This window comes from Mus musculus, chromosome 1 (assembly GCF_000001635.26).
Source record: "Mus musculus strain C57BL/6J chromosome 1, GRCm38.p6 C57BL/6J".
Taxonomy (NCBI): Eukaryota; Metazoa; Chordata; class Mammalia; order Rodentia; family Muridae; genus Mus; species Mus musculus.
In genome coordinates, this window is record NC_000067.6 from 87819595 (window position 1) to 87836702 (window position 17108).

A 17108-nucleotide genomic window follows, 5' to 3' on the forward strand; every position below is an offset into this window, starting at 1 on the left:
ACTTACTCCATCCATGCAGACTTAAAAGTCCTCTTTCATTTTGAAAACGAGCTCATCTTACTGTTTCGCCCCATTGAGAAAGAAAAATTCAACCATTCATTGTGAGCCACTGCTGTTTGGCCAGGGTTGGCTTTGGAGGAGCCACCAAGGTCTGAGTGTTTGCAGCCTGCCAGGACATCCATAGATACAGCCCCCGGTGCCATGAACACTTGTGTCCTTAGTGCTGTGTGCAGCATTAAGTCAGAAGGTTGTGCAGGGTCGGGTTGTACATTTGTGAACAAAGTAGAGGCATGGACCTTCCAGGACTCGAGAGGCACATCTCAGGAGGCATGTCGGCACGCGGTTCTTCTGTGGTGGTGCTTCATCCCTATGCTTACTCCTTGTGCTGGCTGATTTATGTCAACTTGACACAGGCAAGAACCATCTGAGAGGAGGGAGCCTCAATTAAGAAAATGCCTCCTTAAGATCAGGATGCAGACAAGCCTGCAGAACTTTTATTTTCTTCTGTTTTTTGTTTTGTTTTGTTTTTGTTTTTCAAATCAGGGTTTCTCTGCATATCCCTGGCTGTCCTGGAACTCACTCTATAGACCAGGCTGGCCTCGAACTCAGAAATCCGCCTCCCTCTGTCTCCTGAGTGCTGAATTAAAGACATGCGCCACCACTGCTGGGCTATTTTCTTTATATATGTGAGTACACTGTAGCTGTCTTCAGACACACCAGAAGAGGGCATCAGATCCCATTACAGATGGTTGTGAGCCACCATGCGGTTGCTGGGATTTGAACTCAGGACCTCTGGAAGAGCAGTCAGTGCTCTTAACCTCTGAGCCATCTCTCCAGCCCTTATTTTCTTAACTAGTGACTGATGGAGGAAGATTCAGCCCATTGTGGGTGGTACCATCCTTGGGTTGGTGGTCCTAGGTTCTATAAGAAAGCAGGCTGAGGGCTGGAGAGATGGCTCAGTGGTTTAGAGCACTAATTGCTCTTCCACAGGTCCTGAGTTCAATTCCCAGCAACCACATGGTGGCTCACAACCATCTGTAATGGGATCTGATACCTCTTCTAGTGTGTCTGAAGATAGCTACAGTGTACTCGTATACATAAAATAAATAAATCTTCAAAAAAAAAAAAAAAGAAAGAAAGAAAGCAGGCTGAGCAAGCCATGGGGAACAAGCCAGAAAGCAGCACCCCTCCATGGCCTCTGCATCAGCTCCTGCCTCCAGGTTCCTGCCCTGTTTGAGTTCCTGTCCTGACTTCCTTTGATGAGGAACAGTTGTATAGAAGCATAAGTCAAGTAAGCCCTTTCCTTCCCTGCTTGCTTTTTTGGTCATAGTGTTTCAGCACAGCACTAGAATGCGGGATTAACAGCACACTTCTCTAGTAGTCCTCATTGGACAGGCCCAAGAAAGACACAGAAAGGAGAAAAACTAGGGACAGATATCTACCTATAGGCGTGGCCTGTGTTCTGTTGGGAGGTGCTGATCACTATAGGCGTGGCCTGTGTTCTATGGGGAGGTGCTGATCACTATAGGCGTGGCCTGTGTTCTGTGGGGAGGTGCTGATCACTATAGGCGTGGCCTGTGTTCTGTGGGGAGGTGCTGATCACTATAGGCGTGGCCTGTGTTCTGTGGGGAGGTGCTGATCACTATAGGCGTGGCCTGTGTTCTGTGGGGAGGTGCTGATCCCTGTCCTATCTGTTCTCGTGCCTCCCACAGAGCTGTGGGGTTGACTTTGAGGTTAAAGCATTTGCCTCAGACATCACAGATCCTGAGGAGGACAAGATCCCCAAGAAGTAAGAGGACTCTCGAGGGATTTGGGGAGGATCGGGTGGTGTAGAGGTGGGGATAAGAAATGCTCCCATTTTATCCTGGTGTGACAGACTCTTCGAGTTGGTTCCTGGTGGCTGGTGTCATGGGATCTCTCAGATCAGGGCAGATAAGGCCTGAACTATCTGCTATGGGGGTGGAGGTGGGGGGCAATGGCTACTAATATGGGGTAGAGAACATAAAAGGGAATGACAGTGGACTTAGCAACCTCAGGGACCCACAGGCCCCCAAACCTTCAAGGCCCTTTCATTTTCTTCCTATTTATTTATTTTCTATTTTATTTTATTTTATTTTATTCTATCAAGTTTATTTCCAAACAGTCTCTCTCTGTAGTCAAGACTGCCTTAGAACTCATGGGTGCTCCTTCTGCCTCGGCTTCCCAAGCACTGGAATGCCAGGTATAAGATACCATGTTTCTTTTTAAAAAACATTTTTGAACTTATGATAAGATGCATACACTATGAAGTCTGTGATTCTAATCACTTTGAAATATTTGACTCCACAACACTAAATATATTTACAATGTTTCACCATCACCAGAAGCTAACTCAAAGCTTTTGTGCCGTTCCAAACAGAATCTCTATCACCAACAAGCATTACTCCACCCACTGGGTGCTCATTTTAAAAAGTTCTTTGAGCATTTCATACTTATATACCATTCAATGATATACACCCACTTCTCTTTCCTCCACTGGCTCCCCCATATCCTCCCAGCACCTCCCCCTCTTAGCTGTGCCTTCTTCTTATTTGGTAACTCACTGTCACTCCTAAGTCTCCACCCACCCCAACCCTTCCCGCATTCTCTCATGCTCAGCATCCATATCTCCCTGTGCTCATGCTCAATATCCATATCTCCCTGTGCTCATGCTCAGCATCCATATCTCCCTGTGCTCATGCTCAGTATCCATATCTCCCTGTGCTCATGCTCAGCATCCATATCTCCCTGTGCTCATGCTCAATATCCATATCTCCCTGTGCTCATGCTCAGCATCCATATCTCCCTGTGCTCTTGCTCAATATCCATATCTCCCTGTGCTCATGCTCAGCATCCATATCTCCCTGTGCTCATACTCAATATCCATATCTCCCTGTGCTCATGCTCAGCATCCATATCTCCCTGTGCTCATGCTCAATATCCATATCTCCCTGTGCTCATGCTCAGCATCCATATCTCCCTGTGCTCTTGCTCAATATCCATATCTCCCTGTGCTCATGCTCAGCATCCATATCTCCCTGTGCTCATACTCAATATCCATATCTCCCTGTGCTCATGCTCAGCATCCATATCTCCCTGTGCTCATGCTCAATATCCATATCTCCCTGTGCTCATGCTCAGCATCCATATCTCCCTGTGCTCATGCTCAGCATCCATATCTCCCTGTGCTCATGCTCAGCATCCATATCTCCCTGTGCTCATGCTCAGCATCCATATCTCCCTGTGCTCATGCTCAATATCCATATCTCCATGTGCTCTTGCTCAGCATCCATATCTCCCCGTGTTTATGCTCAGCATCCATATCTCCCTGTGCTCTAGCTCAGCATCCATATCTTCCCATGCTGTGTGTTTTGCTGTGTATCTGAACCATCACATGTACCATGATCTGGTACATGCCAGACGAGCACTCTGTTCCCAAGCTCTGTGCTTTTGATGCTTATGACAGTGACAGTGTGCTACAATTACGTGGAGCTCTAAAGTCTGGTCACATAAGGTATCTGAAACCATGACACAGACTCTCCTGCAAGGAGGCTAACCAGAGTCTGACAGGATGCAGGGGACCCTACCAGCATTGCTGGCTCAGCATTCAAACCCCTGGAATCATAGAGATGGGGTGATTTGAAGCATTTGGGGTTGAGGGTGGGCACCAACCATGAACCCTGGGCCTTTCTTTTTCTCCTCAGGAGCTCTGTGCGGTTACTGATCCGGAAAGTGCAGCATGCCCCACCTGAGATGGGTCCCCAGCCCAGTGCTGAAGCCTCCTGGCAGTTCTTCATGTCTGACAAGCCCCTGAACCTCTCAGTCTCCCTCAGCAAAGAGGTGATCCTCACCCCCCTGAGGTTTAGACCACAGCCCCCTCACTCTGTAGATGCACACAAGTCACCTTGGGTCTGCTCTAGTGAAAGCATAGATGTTTGCAAATTACCAGCTTATTTCCACTAATTTGGAGCTAGTCACCATAAGCCACTATGGCTTTACCATTGTACTTGTTGGCTCTCCCCATAGTCTGGGGGCTGTAGAGATTGTAAGTATACAGCCCCTTCCAGCCACCTTGGCTACTCCTGGACATTCAATTCTCTGAGGCAGCATTGCTCACTGTACTACTTTAAGTTGTTCACTTTCTTGGCAAATTCAGATTTCATAGAAAACTCATGGGGCAGCCATGTTAAGAGTGATGTCATCAGTGAGGAGAGTCATGGGAGTAGAAGGTGAAGACCAAGGCTCTCATGGTCCAAAGTCAATGATGGACAGGTTAGCCAGAGCCTCAGGTGCTGTGTACACATGTGTGGGCATGGATGGCACAGGGTGCTGCTGGGTAAAGCTCTGTCAGCCAGCAATCCTTGTGCCTTCGGTTCATTTCACACATCTCACCCCCCAAACAATGAAGTCAAGGCAGGAACTTCCAAGAAACCCCTGCCTAGGGAATGGCGCCACTCACAGTGGGTCTGGCTCTGACCACATCAATTAACAATCAGGACAACTCCCCACAGACTAACCTGAGGTAGATGATCTTTCTCAAGACTCTCTTCCCAAGTGATTCTCGGTTGTGTCAAGTGACAAAGTTGACCATGACACCCCTCAACCTCCTCGGCATTCTTTCTGCAGATGAGGCTGAACATGTTGATAGCCTTCTCTAGAGGAAATGTTATCAGTTAAGATTTTCTAACACTGGGGTTTGTCAGCCTTATCTATTGGAACGGGACTAAGGAAATCTTGGTCTGGGGAGCCCTCAGCTCACAGATGCCATCCATTGTGCTCCGTTCTTCTCTTTGACTTCTCTCTCACTTTGCAGATATATTTCCATGGGGAGCCCATCCCCGTGACTGTGACCGTGACCAACAACACCGACAAGGTTGTGAAGAAGATTAAAGTATCAGGTGGGACTCTCATCTCTATACTGAGACTCGGGGCTTTCTAGAATCCCTCAGCCTCATGCTATTTCCTAAGACCCACTCTAGCCTGGTAAGGCCCCGCCCCAACAGTGCCCTTAGATCTGCCTGTTCCTGTTTTCATTGATAGCAGCAGTTTTTGTTTTTGCTTTTGTTTTTGAGACAGGGTTTCTCTAAGTAGTCCTAGCTGTCCTGGAACTCACTTAATAAACCAGGCTGGCCTCAAACTCAAAGATCTGCCTGCCCCTGTTTCCCCACGTGCTCAGAGGTAAAGGCATGCGCCACCACCGCTTGGCTGATAGCAGGATCTTAAAAAGAGAAGGACAGGGCTGGTGAGATGGCTCAGTGGGTAAGAGCACCCGACTGCTCTTCCGAAGGTCCAGAGTTCAAATCCCAGCAACCACATGGTGGCTCACAACCATCCCCAACAAGATCTGACTCCCTCTTCTGGAGTGTCTGAAGACAGCTACAGTGTACTTACATATATTAATAATAAAATAAATCTTTAAAAAGAAAAAAAAAAAAAGAGAAGGACATTAGAAGTCACTACGTTCGCCTCAGTTGGTAAAGCATATGGAGGCTCTAGGTTCAATCCCTGGCACCACATAACTTAAATGGTGCATGCATAGAGTGTCAGCACTAGAAAGATCAAGGTTGGCCTTGGCTATATGTCCATGTTGAGGCCAGCCTGGGCAGTGGGAGACCCTACCTCAAAACAACAAGTCATGCATTCTCCGCCATTGCCTTTGTGTTGGAAGTTTGTCTCTAGCAGATGGCCTTCCCGTCTTCCCATGGTCATGCCTTTCCAGAGACACCCCTCCGAGCCAGGTCTCTCTTGGGGAGTCCAGGGAGAACCTTCCCCCTTTTGTTTTCGTTTGCTTGTTTAATTATTTAATGCATGTGGGTGTTTACCTGTGTGAATGGCTGTTTACCATATATGTGCAGTACCCGTATCATATCAGGGGGCATCAGATTCCCTGGAACTGGAGTCACAGGCGGTTGTTAGCTGCCCTGTGGGTTTGGGGATTTAAACCTTAACCATGAACCATTCTCCAGCCCCACTTTCCTTTTTTGGAATTTGATAGCTTTTGCTGACCAATACAGCAAGGCACTGGATTTGAAAATACTGGGCTTAATCTGTTATGTCACCCTTGAATCCCAAGTTGGCTCGTTGTCCACCTTCTCAGGCCTATAGGCTAAGTACAGGTCCCCAGCAGTGCTTTCCTGAGTAGTGATGTGTGACGTCTTCCCTTGAATGAGCATCTAACAAAGGTCAGCTCTGTTGTATGCTGCAGTGGAGCCCCCCACCCCCCTTACTGATCTATATATTTCCTTAGCCCGTTGTAGCACACACCTGTGGTCCATGCTGTCAGGCGACAGAACGGTTGTCAGCTTGAGGCCAGTCTGGGCAACATACCTAGCTTTTCTCTCAAGACATTAAAAGTGTAGAACAAAACCAAAAAAGTGTAGGTCCTCTGTGGGCAAAACGAAGGAAGAAACAAAAAGCAAAGTGGATTGATCTGAGTGAGCAAATTCAGACTTCAACTTTCAGCTAAAACATTTGCTGGCCAAGCTGAGGTAGGTAGATTTACAACATCAGAGTAAGTAGTCATACCAGGTCGCCCTGGACAACGGATATGGGAATTTCAGTGTTACATTAGTCATTGTAACTGGACTGAGCAAGCAAGAGGCTCAGGAGTTCAAGGTCAGCCACAGCAACAAGCAGAGGCCAGACTAGACTACGTGAAATCCCAGTTTTGAAAAAGCTAGAGATGTTGCTCAGTTTGTAGCTTGCTTGCTGGGCATAGGCCAGGTCCTGGGTTCATTCTTCAGTGTATACATATGTGCGTACACGAGTGTGCACATATGTACAAAATAGGGTTTACCCCATGCCAACCAGTTGGTTGTATAGCCCAGTTATCTGCTATCGTTTGAATGTGCTCACTGTATGTTCAAGGGTTTGAAATTTGATCTCCACATTCACATGTTAATGATATTTGCAGGTAAAACTTTGGGAAGTAGCTAAGGTCAGATGGGGTTCTGAGGAAGGGCCTATAATGACACTATAATGACATGAAGTAAAGAGACTTAAATTAGCCATTAAATGTCTCTGCCATTTGAGGTCCTTGGCTATTATGATCAAACAGGAAGGCCCTTATCAGAGGCCAACACCACTTGGGAGTTCCAGCTTCCAGAGCCAGGGGCTAATTAAACCTCTGTGTATTATTCAGCTATAGCAGTGTCAGACATACGTTCCACTTTCCCTGCACGTCCACTGAAGATGAAAGTCAGGAATTGTGTGCATGTATATTAGAGAATCTATGGTTTTTTTTCCTTTTTGTGATTATGAATATTAATCCAGCCTTGTTTTATGTTGGTTTAATTCTCTATGGGCCTGAGTTATTCAGCATATTGTATGCAGTGCCAATGGCTTCCTTGATTGGTGTAGTAGAGTCTATCTGCCCCTTCAGGCTGCTATGGCAAAAACACCATAAACTAGGTGGCTCACACACACTGAGATGTGGGCCTCAAACGTGTGCTCCTCCTACTGCTGCCTCCCTAGTAGTGAGTTGCAGGTGTGTGCCGCTATGGCCAGCTGACAGCACACAGGAAAGTTCAGGATCAGGGCATTGGCAGATTCATCTGACAAGCAGCTCATCCAACAAGCTCCTGGAACCTCCTTGTTAAGGCCACGGAATCCACTCATGAGTGTGCTGTCCCCACAACTCCATCACTTCCCAGAAAGCCCTTCTCTTCACAGTGAATGCTCACTTGGGCTACTGGGATGAGCTGGCAAAAATGCCAGCTTCCCAGCCTGGTGCCATGACTTTGATCTCTGGAACTCATGTAGGGGAAGGAGAGAATGACTTTCCCACAAGTTGTCCTCTGACCTCCCAACAAGTCCTTGACATGTTCGTGGCCTCCTCCAGTGATGCAAATTTTAAAAATAATGTCACCCTGGGGTTGTAATTTCAATTTTGAAAGAACAGAAGCAAACTTTCAGAAACAGCTGCAAAATTGATCATGTATCATTGCATACTTGTATTTGAAATTACTTCTCGGGGCTGGAGAGATGGCTCAGTGGTTAAGAGCACTGGCTACTCTTCTAGAGATCCTGAGTTCAAATACCAGCAACCACATGGTGACTCATAACCATTTCTAATGAGACCAGATGCCCTCTTCTGGTATTTCTGAAGACAGCTACAGTGTACTTATTTATAGTAATAAATAAATCTTTGGGCTGGAATGAGTGGGGCCAGAGTGAGCAGAGGTCCTGAATTCAATTCCCAGCAACCACATGATGGCTCACAACCATCTGTACAACTACAGTGTACTCATATACATAAAATAAATAAATAAAATTTAAAAACAATTTACTTCTCAGCAAAGTGTGTTGGTGCATACTTGTAACCTAGCACTTGGGAGCCTGAGGCAGAGTTGTGAGTTCTAGGCCAGCTTGGGTTACACAGGAAAGCCTTTTTCAAAATAAAAAAAAAATATTTCTCAAAATATATTGGAAAATAATACCAATGACCTTGAAACGGTGAAATTTTCTGAAACAAAACATTAGTAGTTTTCTATAAGTTGGGTACTGTGATGGGAACTTGAAATTGTTTCTCTTAATCCTCAAGCTTGATTTTAAGAGATTATGGGTTTGGAGGAGAGAAGGGTGCTTCCTGGAGCCGAATCTCAGAGCCCGGTGTTTTGGTAACGCAGAGTGAGTCACTGGTATACAGAAATGGCCTGCAACCAGACCTTGAAAAATTGCAGCTTGAAGCCGAGGGCTGAGAAAGCCAGAGTCAAATGGTCCTGTGTGTCTCCTTGAAGGCACGAGGGGCTGCCCTGACCACCCCCTCCTGTCTTCCCTTTGCAGTGGAACAGATAGCCAATGTGGTTCTCTACTCAAGTGACTATTACGTCAAGCCTGTAGCCTCGGAGGAAACACAGTAAGTAGCAGGTGTCTTTCCACTTCCTGGGCGGCAGCCCGCTTTGTCAGCTTCCTCTTCTGAAGAGGGAACTTTGCCTTTTCTGAAAAGAAAGCCTTTGCTTTCTTCCCCCTTTCTCCCATCAAGAGCTATGAAGCAAGGCAGGCTAGGCTATGTGTTTATTTTGCCTCTGGGTCCATCTCTTAGGCTGGGAGAACAGTCTTTATAAACAAGGGACCGGAGGAGAGAAATCTAGAGAGTAAGGTCACTATGGGAACAAGAAGGGCTCTGTGTATCCTTGGAATGTGTTGACAGGAATGAGATGCTCGTCCTGCCCCCAGAAGATGACTAAATGAGCTATTAGCCCAGGCTAGGGCTATGATATGTATGTGTGTGTATATATATATATCTATATCTATCTATATATATATATGCGTATATCTATATATGCATATATCTATATATACATATATATATATATATATATATATACACACACACACACACACACACACGTGTGTGTGTGTGTGTCTGCATGCATGTTTCATTCTCTCTGTCTGTCTGTCTGTCTCCCCCCCAGCTTGACTGTCATGGAAGGGGGCCCTCGGGCTAGAATGATAGCCTTTACTGTAGCAGAATTTGCAGGAAGATTACACCAGATGTGTGTGTGTGTGTGTGTGTGTGTGTGTGTGTGTGTGTGTGTGTGTGTGTATCTCTATACCATTTCCTGTTTCTCATTCAAAACTCTGTGTGCTTTTTGGACCAAATGATCCTCGGGAGAATGGACACCATTCTAGGATTTCCCGGGGGTCGGGGGTGGGCAGAGCAGTCTAGAAATGGGGCCATATCATGTTAGCTTTTTCATTGTTTAGGCACAGGCACGTATCTGAGAAAACAAACTGTCACAGAAATATCTGTTTCCATTCACAGTTTCTATTGATCACAGCAGGGTGGGCGTGGCAGAGCAGAACAGCTCAGGAAACAAGGAATGCAGGCATTAGCAGGATACCCCTGCTCCCCCTTTGATGACAGCCAGGTTTCTAGCCTCTGCAATGGTGGCTCTTGTATCCAGGGCAGCCTTCCCTCTGGGCTAATCTTCTCTGGAAATGTTCTCACAGACACATCCTGAGTTGTTTTCTCTCATCTCCAAGGCCCTTCTCAAAACCATCCCATTACGACTAAATCACATTGGTCTCAATGTAGAAGCCACTCAGAAGGCTGCAAGAGCCCAGCACTGTTCCAGACACATCCAGCAACCAGGGCTCTGGTGGGCAGGGTTCCTCAAACCGGGTCAAACATCCGTTGTAAGCTGCTGCTGACCATGCAGTATGAGATCCTAATGGCCCTGAACACAGCTGTGGGCCTGGCTTCCGCAGGTTCTACTACAGTACAGCCTAGCCCAAAGGCCCTCTTCTGCTAGAGGAGAGAGAGAGAGAGAGAGAGAGAGAGAGAGAGAGAGAGAGAGAGAGAGAGAGAACACCACAACCCAGGTGGTAGGATGTGGCCACCCCTAGCTCAAGCAAAACTTTGCAAGAGTTTCCTGAACTCACTAGAGGCAGGAGAAGCAGAAGCTGCTTTAAACTCCCGGGGGTTGGGGTGCAAACAGGGGCGTCCTTCCCATGGGAGACAGTTCACATGTCCAGATGTCTGGGAACTCATTCAGGAAGTGGTCCTGATGCTGGCTCCCAGCCAGCATTGTTGCAAGCCATACTCTACCTTCTGCCTGCAGCCCAGGCCTGGTTGCTAGGATGTGCACTGCAGAATGAATTGTCCAGCCCAGATACCACTCTGGAATCCCAGGAGTGCTGTGTCTCTAGCCAGGTCCCAGAATTGACCCTCAGAGTGGGGTTCCTTCTGTCTTTCACTCATAGGAAACCCCACAGCCCTCTGCAGGAACCCCAGTAAAGAAAGAGGGGAGCCAAGCTGGGCAGTGATGTTGAATACCTTTAATCTCAGCAGAGGCAGGCAGATCTCTGTGAGTTCAAGGCCAGCTTGGTCTACAGAGTAAGTTCCAAAACAGCCAGGGCTACACAGAGAGAGGAGAGAGGAGAGAGGAGAGAGGAGAGAGGAGAGAGGAGAGAGGAGAGAGGAGAGAGGAGAGAGGAGAGAAGGAGAGAGAGGGGAGAGAGGGGAGAGAGGGGAGAGAGGGGAGAGAGGGGAGACAGGGGAGAGAGGGAGAGAGGGGAGAGAGGGGAGAGAGGGGAGAGGAGGGGAGAAGAGGGGAAGAGAGAGAGAGAGAGAGAGAGAGAGAGAGAGAGAGAGAGAGAGAGAGAGAGAGAGAGAGATCTTTGAACTGACTGATCAGACTGACCTGGGTTATAAGTGGTTACAGACCTATCAGTCACACGGTCTATCCTTCCTAGTATGGACAGTTTTGGCTACAGTGGTTCTGTATCAGCTTCTTTGCTGACACTGCCCACAGTGGGACTCAGGAAAGGGTCTCTTTATGGCTGTGTAGATCAGGATAGCCTTGAATACACAGAGATTCTCCTGTCTCTGCCTCTCAAGTATTAGCATTAAAGGACAATGCCACTACACTCAGCTAGATTTTTAGTGAGTTTCATTTGCTTCTGGTCTTGTTGTTTTTGCTTTTATAAGACAGACTTTCACTATGTAGTCCAGGCTGGTCTAGAACTCATGATCTTCCTGTCTCAATCTTCTGAGTCTTGGGATTACCAGTATGTACCACCACTGCTGAGTATTGGTCTTATTTAACCTCACAGAACATTTCAGAGGTTTTCGTAATTCAGAACAAGTCAAGAGGCTTGAGGGAATGAATGTCCCAACCTTTTGTGTATGCTGTGTGTGTGTGTGTGTGTGTGTGTGTGTGTGTGTGTGTGTGTGTGTGTGTTCTGTTTGTGCCTGGTGCCTCTGGAGGCCAGGAGGAGGCATTTGATTCCCTGGAACTAAAGTTACAGGTGGCTGTGATTTACCACGTGGGTGCAGAGAACTGAATTCTGGTCCTCTGCAAGAGAGTCAAGAACTCTCAACTACTGAGCCATCTCTACACCTTACATTTTTTAGACAAAGTCTCTCACTGAATTTGGATCTCAGTGACTGAGCGAGACTAGCAGGCCTATGATCTCCGGGGATCCATCTTCTAGCTCTCCAGTGGTTGTTTACAGACACACTGAACATGGTAGCACAGGGCTTCCCTCAGGACTCTATGGCACATGTTTTACCAACTGAGCCATCTCTCCAGCCCTGAAGTGTCATAGTCTTGCTGCCCCTCAGGCTCAGGACTAACAGCATGTCTGTTTGGTAAGGGAAACTTTCACTCTAAAAATGCCCACGGCAGGTAGGATCTTGAGATGTTAATTAATGGTGGCCAGGACAAGGTATTAATTGTGACTGTCACAGCCATAGAACTCTCTATGATTCTTCCTCAAGAGAAAAAGTGCAGCCAAACAGCACTTTGACCAAGACACTGGTGCTGGTGCCCCTACTGGCTAACAACAGAGAAAGAAGAGGCATCGCGCTGGATGGGAAGATCAAGCATGAGGACACAAACCTGGCCTCCAGCACCATGTAAGTCCTGGATGCTCTGTGAATGGGTCACCCGTGCAGGGCTGGTACCGGGCTTCCCCAGAGGCTCACAGGCAGGCATATCAGTAATGCTCCCACTTCCACTGTGGCATGCATGATGTTATAGTTGCCCAGGCTGGCTCTGGGCATAGCCTTATACCAACCATAGTGTCACTGCCTGCCCTCTGGGTGACCACGGCTAAGTTCCTTGAGCTCTCTGAGAACCTTAGTTTTCTGGTCTGTAAAGTGGGAGTAATAGCAAATTCCAATGTCACATGCTAGTGATGAAGACTAATTGGAACAATGTATGTAAAGTATGGTGCCTGAACACATAACCTGGGTTGTTGTATTTGGCTATTTCCATTCATTCAGTTTCCATCTGGAAAGACCCAGTGGCTACGGATACGTACCAGATTTTGTTGAAAAGAGGAGCTGACCTGCCTATTCTGTTGGAGAACTGCTAGATTGATTTAGGCAAAGACTATAGGGGGATAATCTCTGCAGTGAAGCCAGTTGCTAGCTGCCTTTCTAGGCCTTGTTTGCTGCGAGATTATAAGCTACTAACCGCTGATGGTGTGAGGCAGGAGCCAAGACCCAGGCTTGCAGCCTATATACTGCCCTCTCCCATAGGATGTGCAGGGTGCTCCTTCCTGGCCCCAGTAGGCTCCCCTCAGAGGTGATGCCCAATGAAAAAAGAGGGGGAGTGTTCTGACCCCCCAGACAGACCTGTAGCTTACATTCTGTGAGGCTAGTAGTGGGGACAGTGAATATTTGGCAGAATGAAGGTTAGAATCAAGGGGTTTTCTGAGGATAATTTGCCAACTGCCTGTGTTAGATTCTAAAGCATGTTTGAGAAATTCCAGGGAATGAAAACTGATGCCATACATCAATTTAAAGGGGCCAATGAACTGATGCCAATTCTTACACGCGTTCACGACCGGCCAGGAAGAACACAGCAAACCAGAATCTTCTGCGTCAAAACTTTATTGCTTACATCTTCAGGAGCAAGAGTGTAAACCCCCCATTGCTTACATCTTTAGGAGCCAGAGCGCCAGAGTGCCAGAGCGCCAGAGCGCAGAGCAAGAGCTCTATTGTTTACATCTTTAGGAGCAAGAGAGCAAGCCCAAAAACAAAAGCGAAACCCCGTCCCTATTAAGGAGAGTTATCCTTCGCCTAGGACGTATCACTCCCTGATTGGCTGCAGCCCATGGCCGAGTTGTCGTCACGGGGAAGGCAGAGCACATGGGGTGGAGAACTACCCTTGGCACATGCGCAGATTATTTGTTTACCACTTAGAACACAGCTGTCAGCGCCATCTTGTAACGGCGAATGTGGGGGCGGCTTCCCACAGCCAATGGCATACCCTTCTGCAAAGAGTTCATTGTTAAGCAAGTCCACTCTACCCTGGCTCTCCCACTCAGGAATATGGTGGTGAGAACCCTTGAAGTCTCAGACATGTTCTGTTCCCTGTGTTTGGGTCTTCCATATAGCACAAGCTTACAGGCCAATTCCAGCAAGAGCATGGCCTCAGGTCCTGCCTCCGTCCTCCCACCAGAGATGATACTCTTTGGGGAGTGCTGTAGTCTTAGAGCACATGATCCAACAGAAGGCCCCGGGCTGGACACAGTTCTCCGTGCCTTCAGGCATCTCTTTTGAGATTTCTGTTGGGGTTCACAGTAGCTTATAGATTTCAGTCATTTTCCATCCCATAATTCCTGTTGTGAGACATCATAGGATACTTAAGTCTTCCACGTTGGGTCATAGGAGATAATAGTCTGTGACAAAATGTCCACTGAGGAAACATGACTATATTCATGGAGCCTGGAGTTAACCCTTCACTCCGTTTGGTCACACGTCACTCTCTTTGGTCACGTGTCACACTCCTTGTCCATCCATTTGAGTGGGCTTTCCCTTGGTGTCAGGTGCCATGCTGGTTGCTGGGCACACAGAGCTTTTGGGTGCGACCCAGAACAAGCCTGATCCTGTGATCAAGTGATAGGCAAGCGTCTCTGTGCCTTTCTTATGAGTAGAGTGCAGGAGAGCTGGGCCCAGTGCTACCTGGCTGAGTCTAGGCTTTACAGCTGGAGGTGTTAGGGTGCACAAAAATGAGAAGGACCTTTTGGGTGGGTTTGACGTCAGCAAGGTTGGTGCTCATGGTTCCTCAGGGCAGAGCTGGGTAGGATATGGCAAAGGCATTTCATTGAAAGGATATTTCAAAGACTGTTTGCTGAAGTTGGAACCTGAATGGGTTGAACTCTCTGGCTTCAGAACCTGAGGGCTCAGCAGCTGCAGCATGGTGTGCAGTACAGGAGACAGGGAGGAGACAGGAGAGTGATTTAGGTCAGAGGCTGAGCTCCGAGGAGGACAGATGCTGTGCCCTGTGTGAGCACCCTAGGGAAGGATGCAGAAAACCCACTCCCCAGCCCCATTAATGGATGAAGTTTTAAGACTTGAAGGTAATCCATGGAGTTCTCCAGTTCTGAGACACCATCTTCAGAATGATGGCCCTGGCAGGCAAAGGAATGGTTCTCACCCTGGCTCTGTTCTCATAACCCCTCTTCTTTTTGATTGGGTAGCATCAAGGAGGGCATCGACCGGACCGTCATGGGGATCCTGGTGTCATACCATATCAAGGTGAAGCTCACGGTGTCGGGGTAAGTGTTGAGTGTGCCATTTCTGTCTTCTCAGTGACTGGCAGGTGGATGGCAAAGTAAGCCCGAGGTACCTACTGATGCCTATGTAGAGTTTAGCATGGTTCCGTGTGTCAGCTTCTGCAGTTTTGTTTGGAGGCAATGTATACTGGGAAAGCAAACCAAAAGGTGTGCACCATGAGAACCGCTGTACGCAAGTGGGTGTACATCTGCACACACAGTGGAGGCTGACAGACCGGAATGGCATCCAGACCCCCTTTGTAAAAGTAAATTGCCTTGCTGGGTTAAAAATAAAAAAAAAAATGACATCAATTTAATTTTCAAATTTCAGAAAGATCAGTAGCTGCCTAATGAACTCTCTGTAAATCTTCCTTTATTTGGGTTCAGTGTCGGGGCGTGAACCACTTTGGGAGGCTGAAGTAGGATTAAGAAGCAGTGTGATACATAGTCACTGGCTTTGGTTTTGTTTTTTAAATTGGGGCTTAGTTGGTATAGTGCTTGCCTAACAGGCAAAAAGCCCTGCCTCTGATCCCTAGCACCAAATAAACCAGGCATGGTGTGTGCCTGTAATTCTACATTGCAAGCTAGAGACAGGAAGTTCAGAAGTTCAAAGTTATCCTTGGCCAGAAAGTTTAAGGCCAGACTGGGCTACATAAGACCCTGTCTTAAAAAACAAAAACTCAAGTATGGTATGCTGATGTACACGCTTGGGAATCCTGCTTCTTGGGAAATTTAGTTAAGAGGATTGCTATAAATTCTGGTATATCAGGGACTAAAAAAAAAAAAAAAAGGTTGTTTCTATCTTAGACTTTTCCCTCCCTTCCTTCCTTCCTTCCTTCCTTCCTTCCTTCCTTCCTTCCTTCCTTCCTTCCTTCCATTCCCTAACATGTAATCAGAGAATTAGGGGGTTACCTTTTCATACAAAATTACTGCTATTGAGAGTTCTAAAGAAATGGCTTCCTTTTAAGGACTTTGTAAGTTTTATTTTATGTGTACAGCTATTATGCCTGCATGTATGTAATGCACATGTAATGCATACCTTCAGCCCCTGTGGTAGGGAGGCAGAGGCAGGTAAATCTCTGTGAGTTCAAGGCCAGCCTGGTCTACATTTCAGGTTCCAGGCCATCCAGGGCTAGAGAGAGAGAAACTCTCCTTCTCTCAGAAAACAAAACAGAAAAAGAATAGTCTGTGCTCTTAGCCATCTTTCCAGCCACAAGAGTCCACTACTCCCCCCCCCCCTCTTTCTCTGTGTGTGTGTGTGATCAGTATCCTTACTCTAATCAAAACAGAAGAAATTGAATTCCCATTTTCCTTTCCCCCATTTTCCTTTCCGTGTCCATTCCCAAGTGTGCTTGCTGGCCTTTTCTCTTGACCAGGCTGTGCTAGCCTGGTCATGAGAGGCTCCATAAATGTCCCTATTTTTAAGTAGGGAGAGAGTTGCCCAACTTTGCTTGGCTCTGCTTAAAGTGGTATTTATATTTCTTGGCTTTTTCTTTTTCTTTCTTTCTTTTACACACAGTCGCACTATATAGCCCTGACTGTCCTGGATACTCCTGGTATTTTCAAATCAGATTTTTTTTCTTTCCTTTCCCCTCTATGATCTAAAAACAGGATAAAGCTTCATCTTACAGTAAATATAAATAATAAATAAAAAAATGAGTGCAATACAGTTGATTTTCCATGTCTTTGAATACTGTATCTTTAATTTCAACAAATGACAAATTGAAAATACTTGGGGGAAAAATAGTTTCTAGTTCAATGCCAGCCACAGCTACATTGAGAGATCCTGTCTTAAAAACAAGAAACAGCAACAAAATGTTTCTGAGCTGGATGTGTGCAGGCTTCTCACCTTGTTTATTCCTTAGACAGTACAGGCCACTATCCCTAAGACATCGTAAATGAAGTAGGGATGGCTCAGAGTCTAGGGAAAGGTATGTGTGGGGGTCATATGCAAATTCAGTACCATCTACTGAACACACTGAGACTGGGAACACCCCCACCAGGGATCCTGAGATCAGTGTAAGAGAGACAGGGACAGCTGTAACAGTGCATCCCTGAGGCCTCTGCTCTGTGACTGG

The 17108-nt window shown here is 46.9% G+C and overlaps 1 protein-coding gene across 9 annotated transcripts in view; it reads left to right on the forward strand.

Annotated features, from left to right (window-relative positions):
- The window catches only part of Sag (S-antigen, retina and pineal gland (arrestin)), a 47016-nt gene that overhangs the window by 21452 nt on the left and 8456 nt on the right, over window positions 1-17108 (forward strand). For all 9 annotated transcript variants that reach the window (XM_017319395.2, XM_017319396.2, XM_030252328.1 and 6 more), the window contains 6 exons: window positions 1713-1789; window positions 3723-3858; window positions 4832-4916; window positions 8803-8875; window positions 12245-12382; window positions 14956-15033. In XM_017319395.2, the coding sequence (XP_017174884.1) occupies window positions 1713-1789; window positions 3723-3858; window positions 4832-4916; window positions 8803-8875; window positions 12245-12382; window positions 14956-15033 (587 nt within the window). The remainder of the gene's footprint in view (window positions 1-1712; window positions 1790-3722; window positions 3859-4831; window positions 4917-8802; window positions 8876-12244; window positions 12383-14955; window positions 15034-17108) is intronic.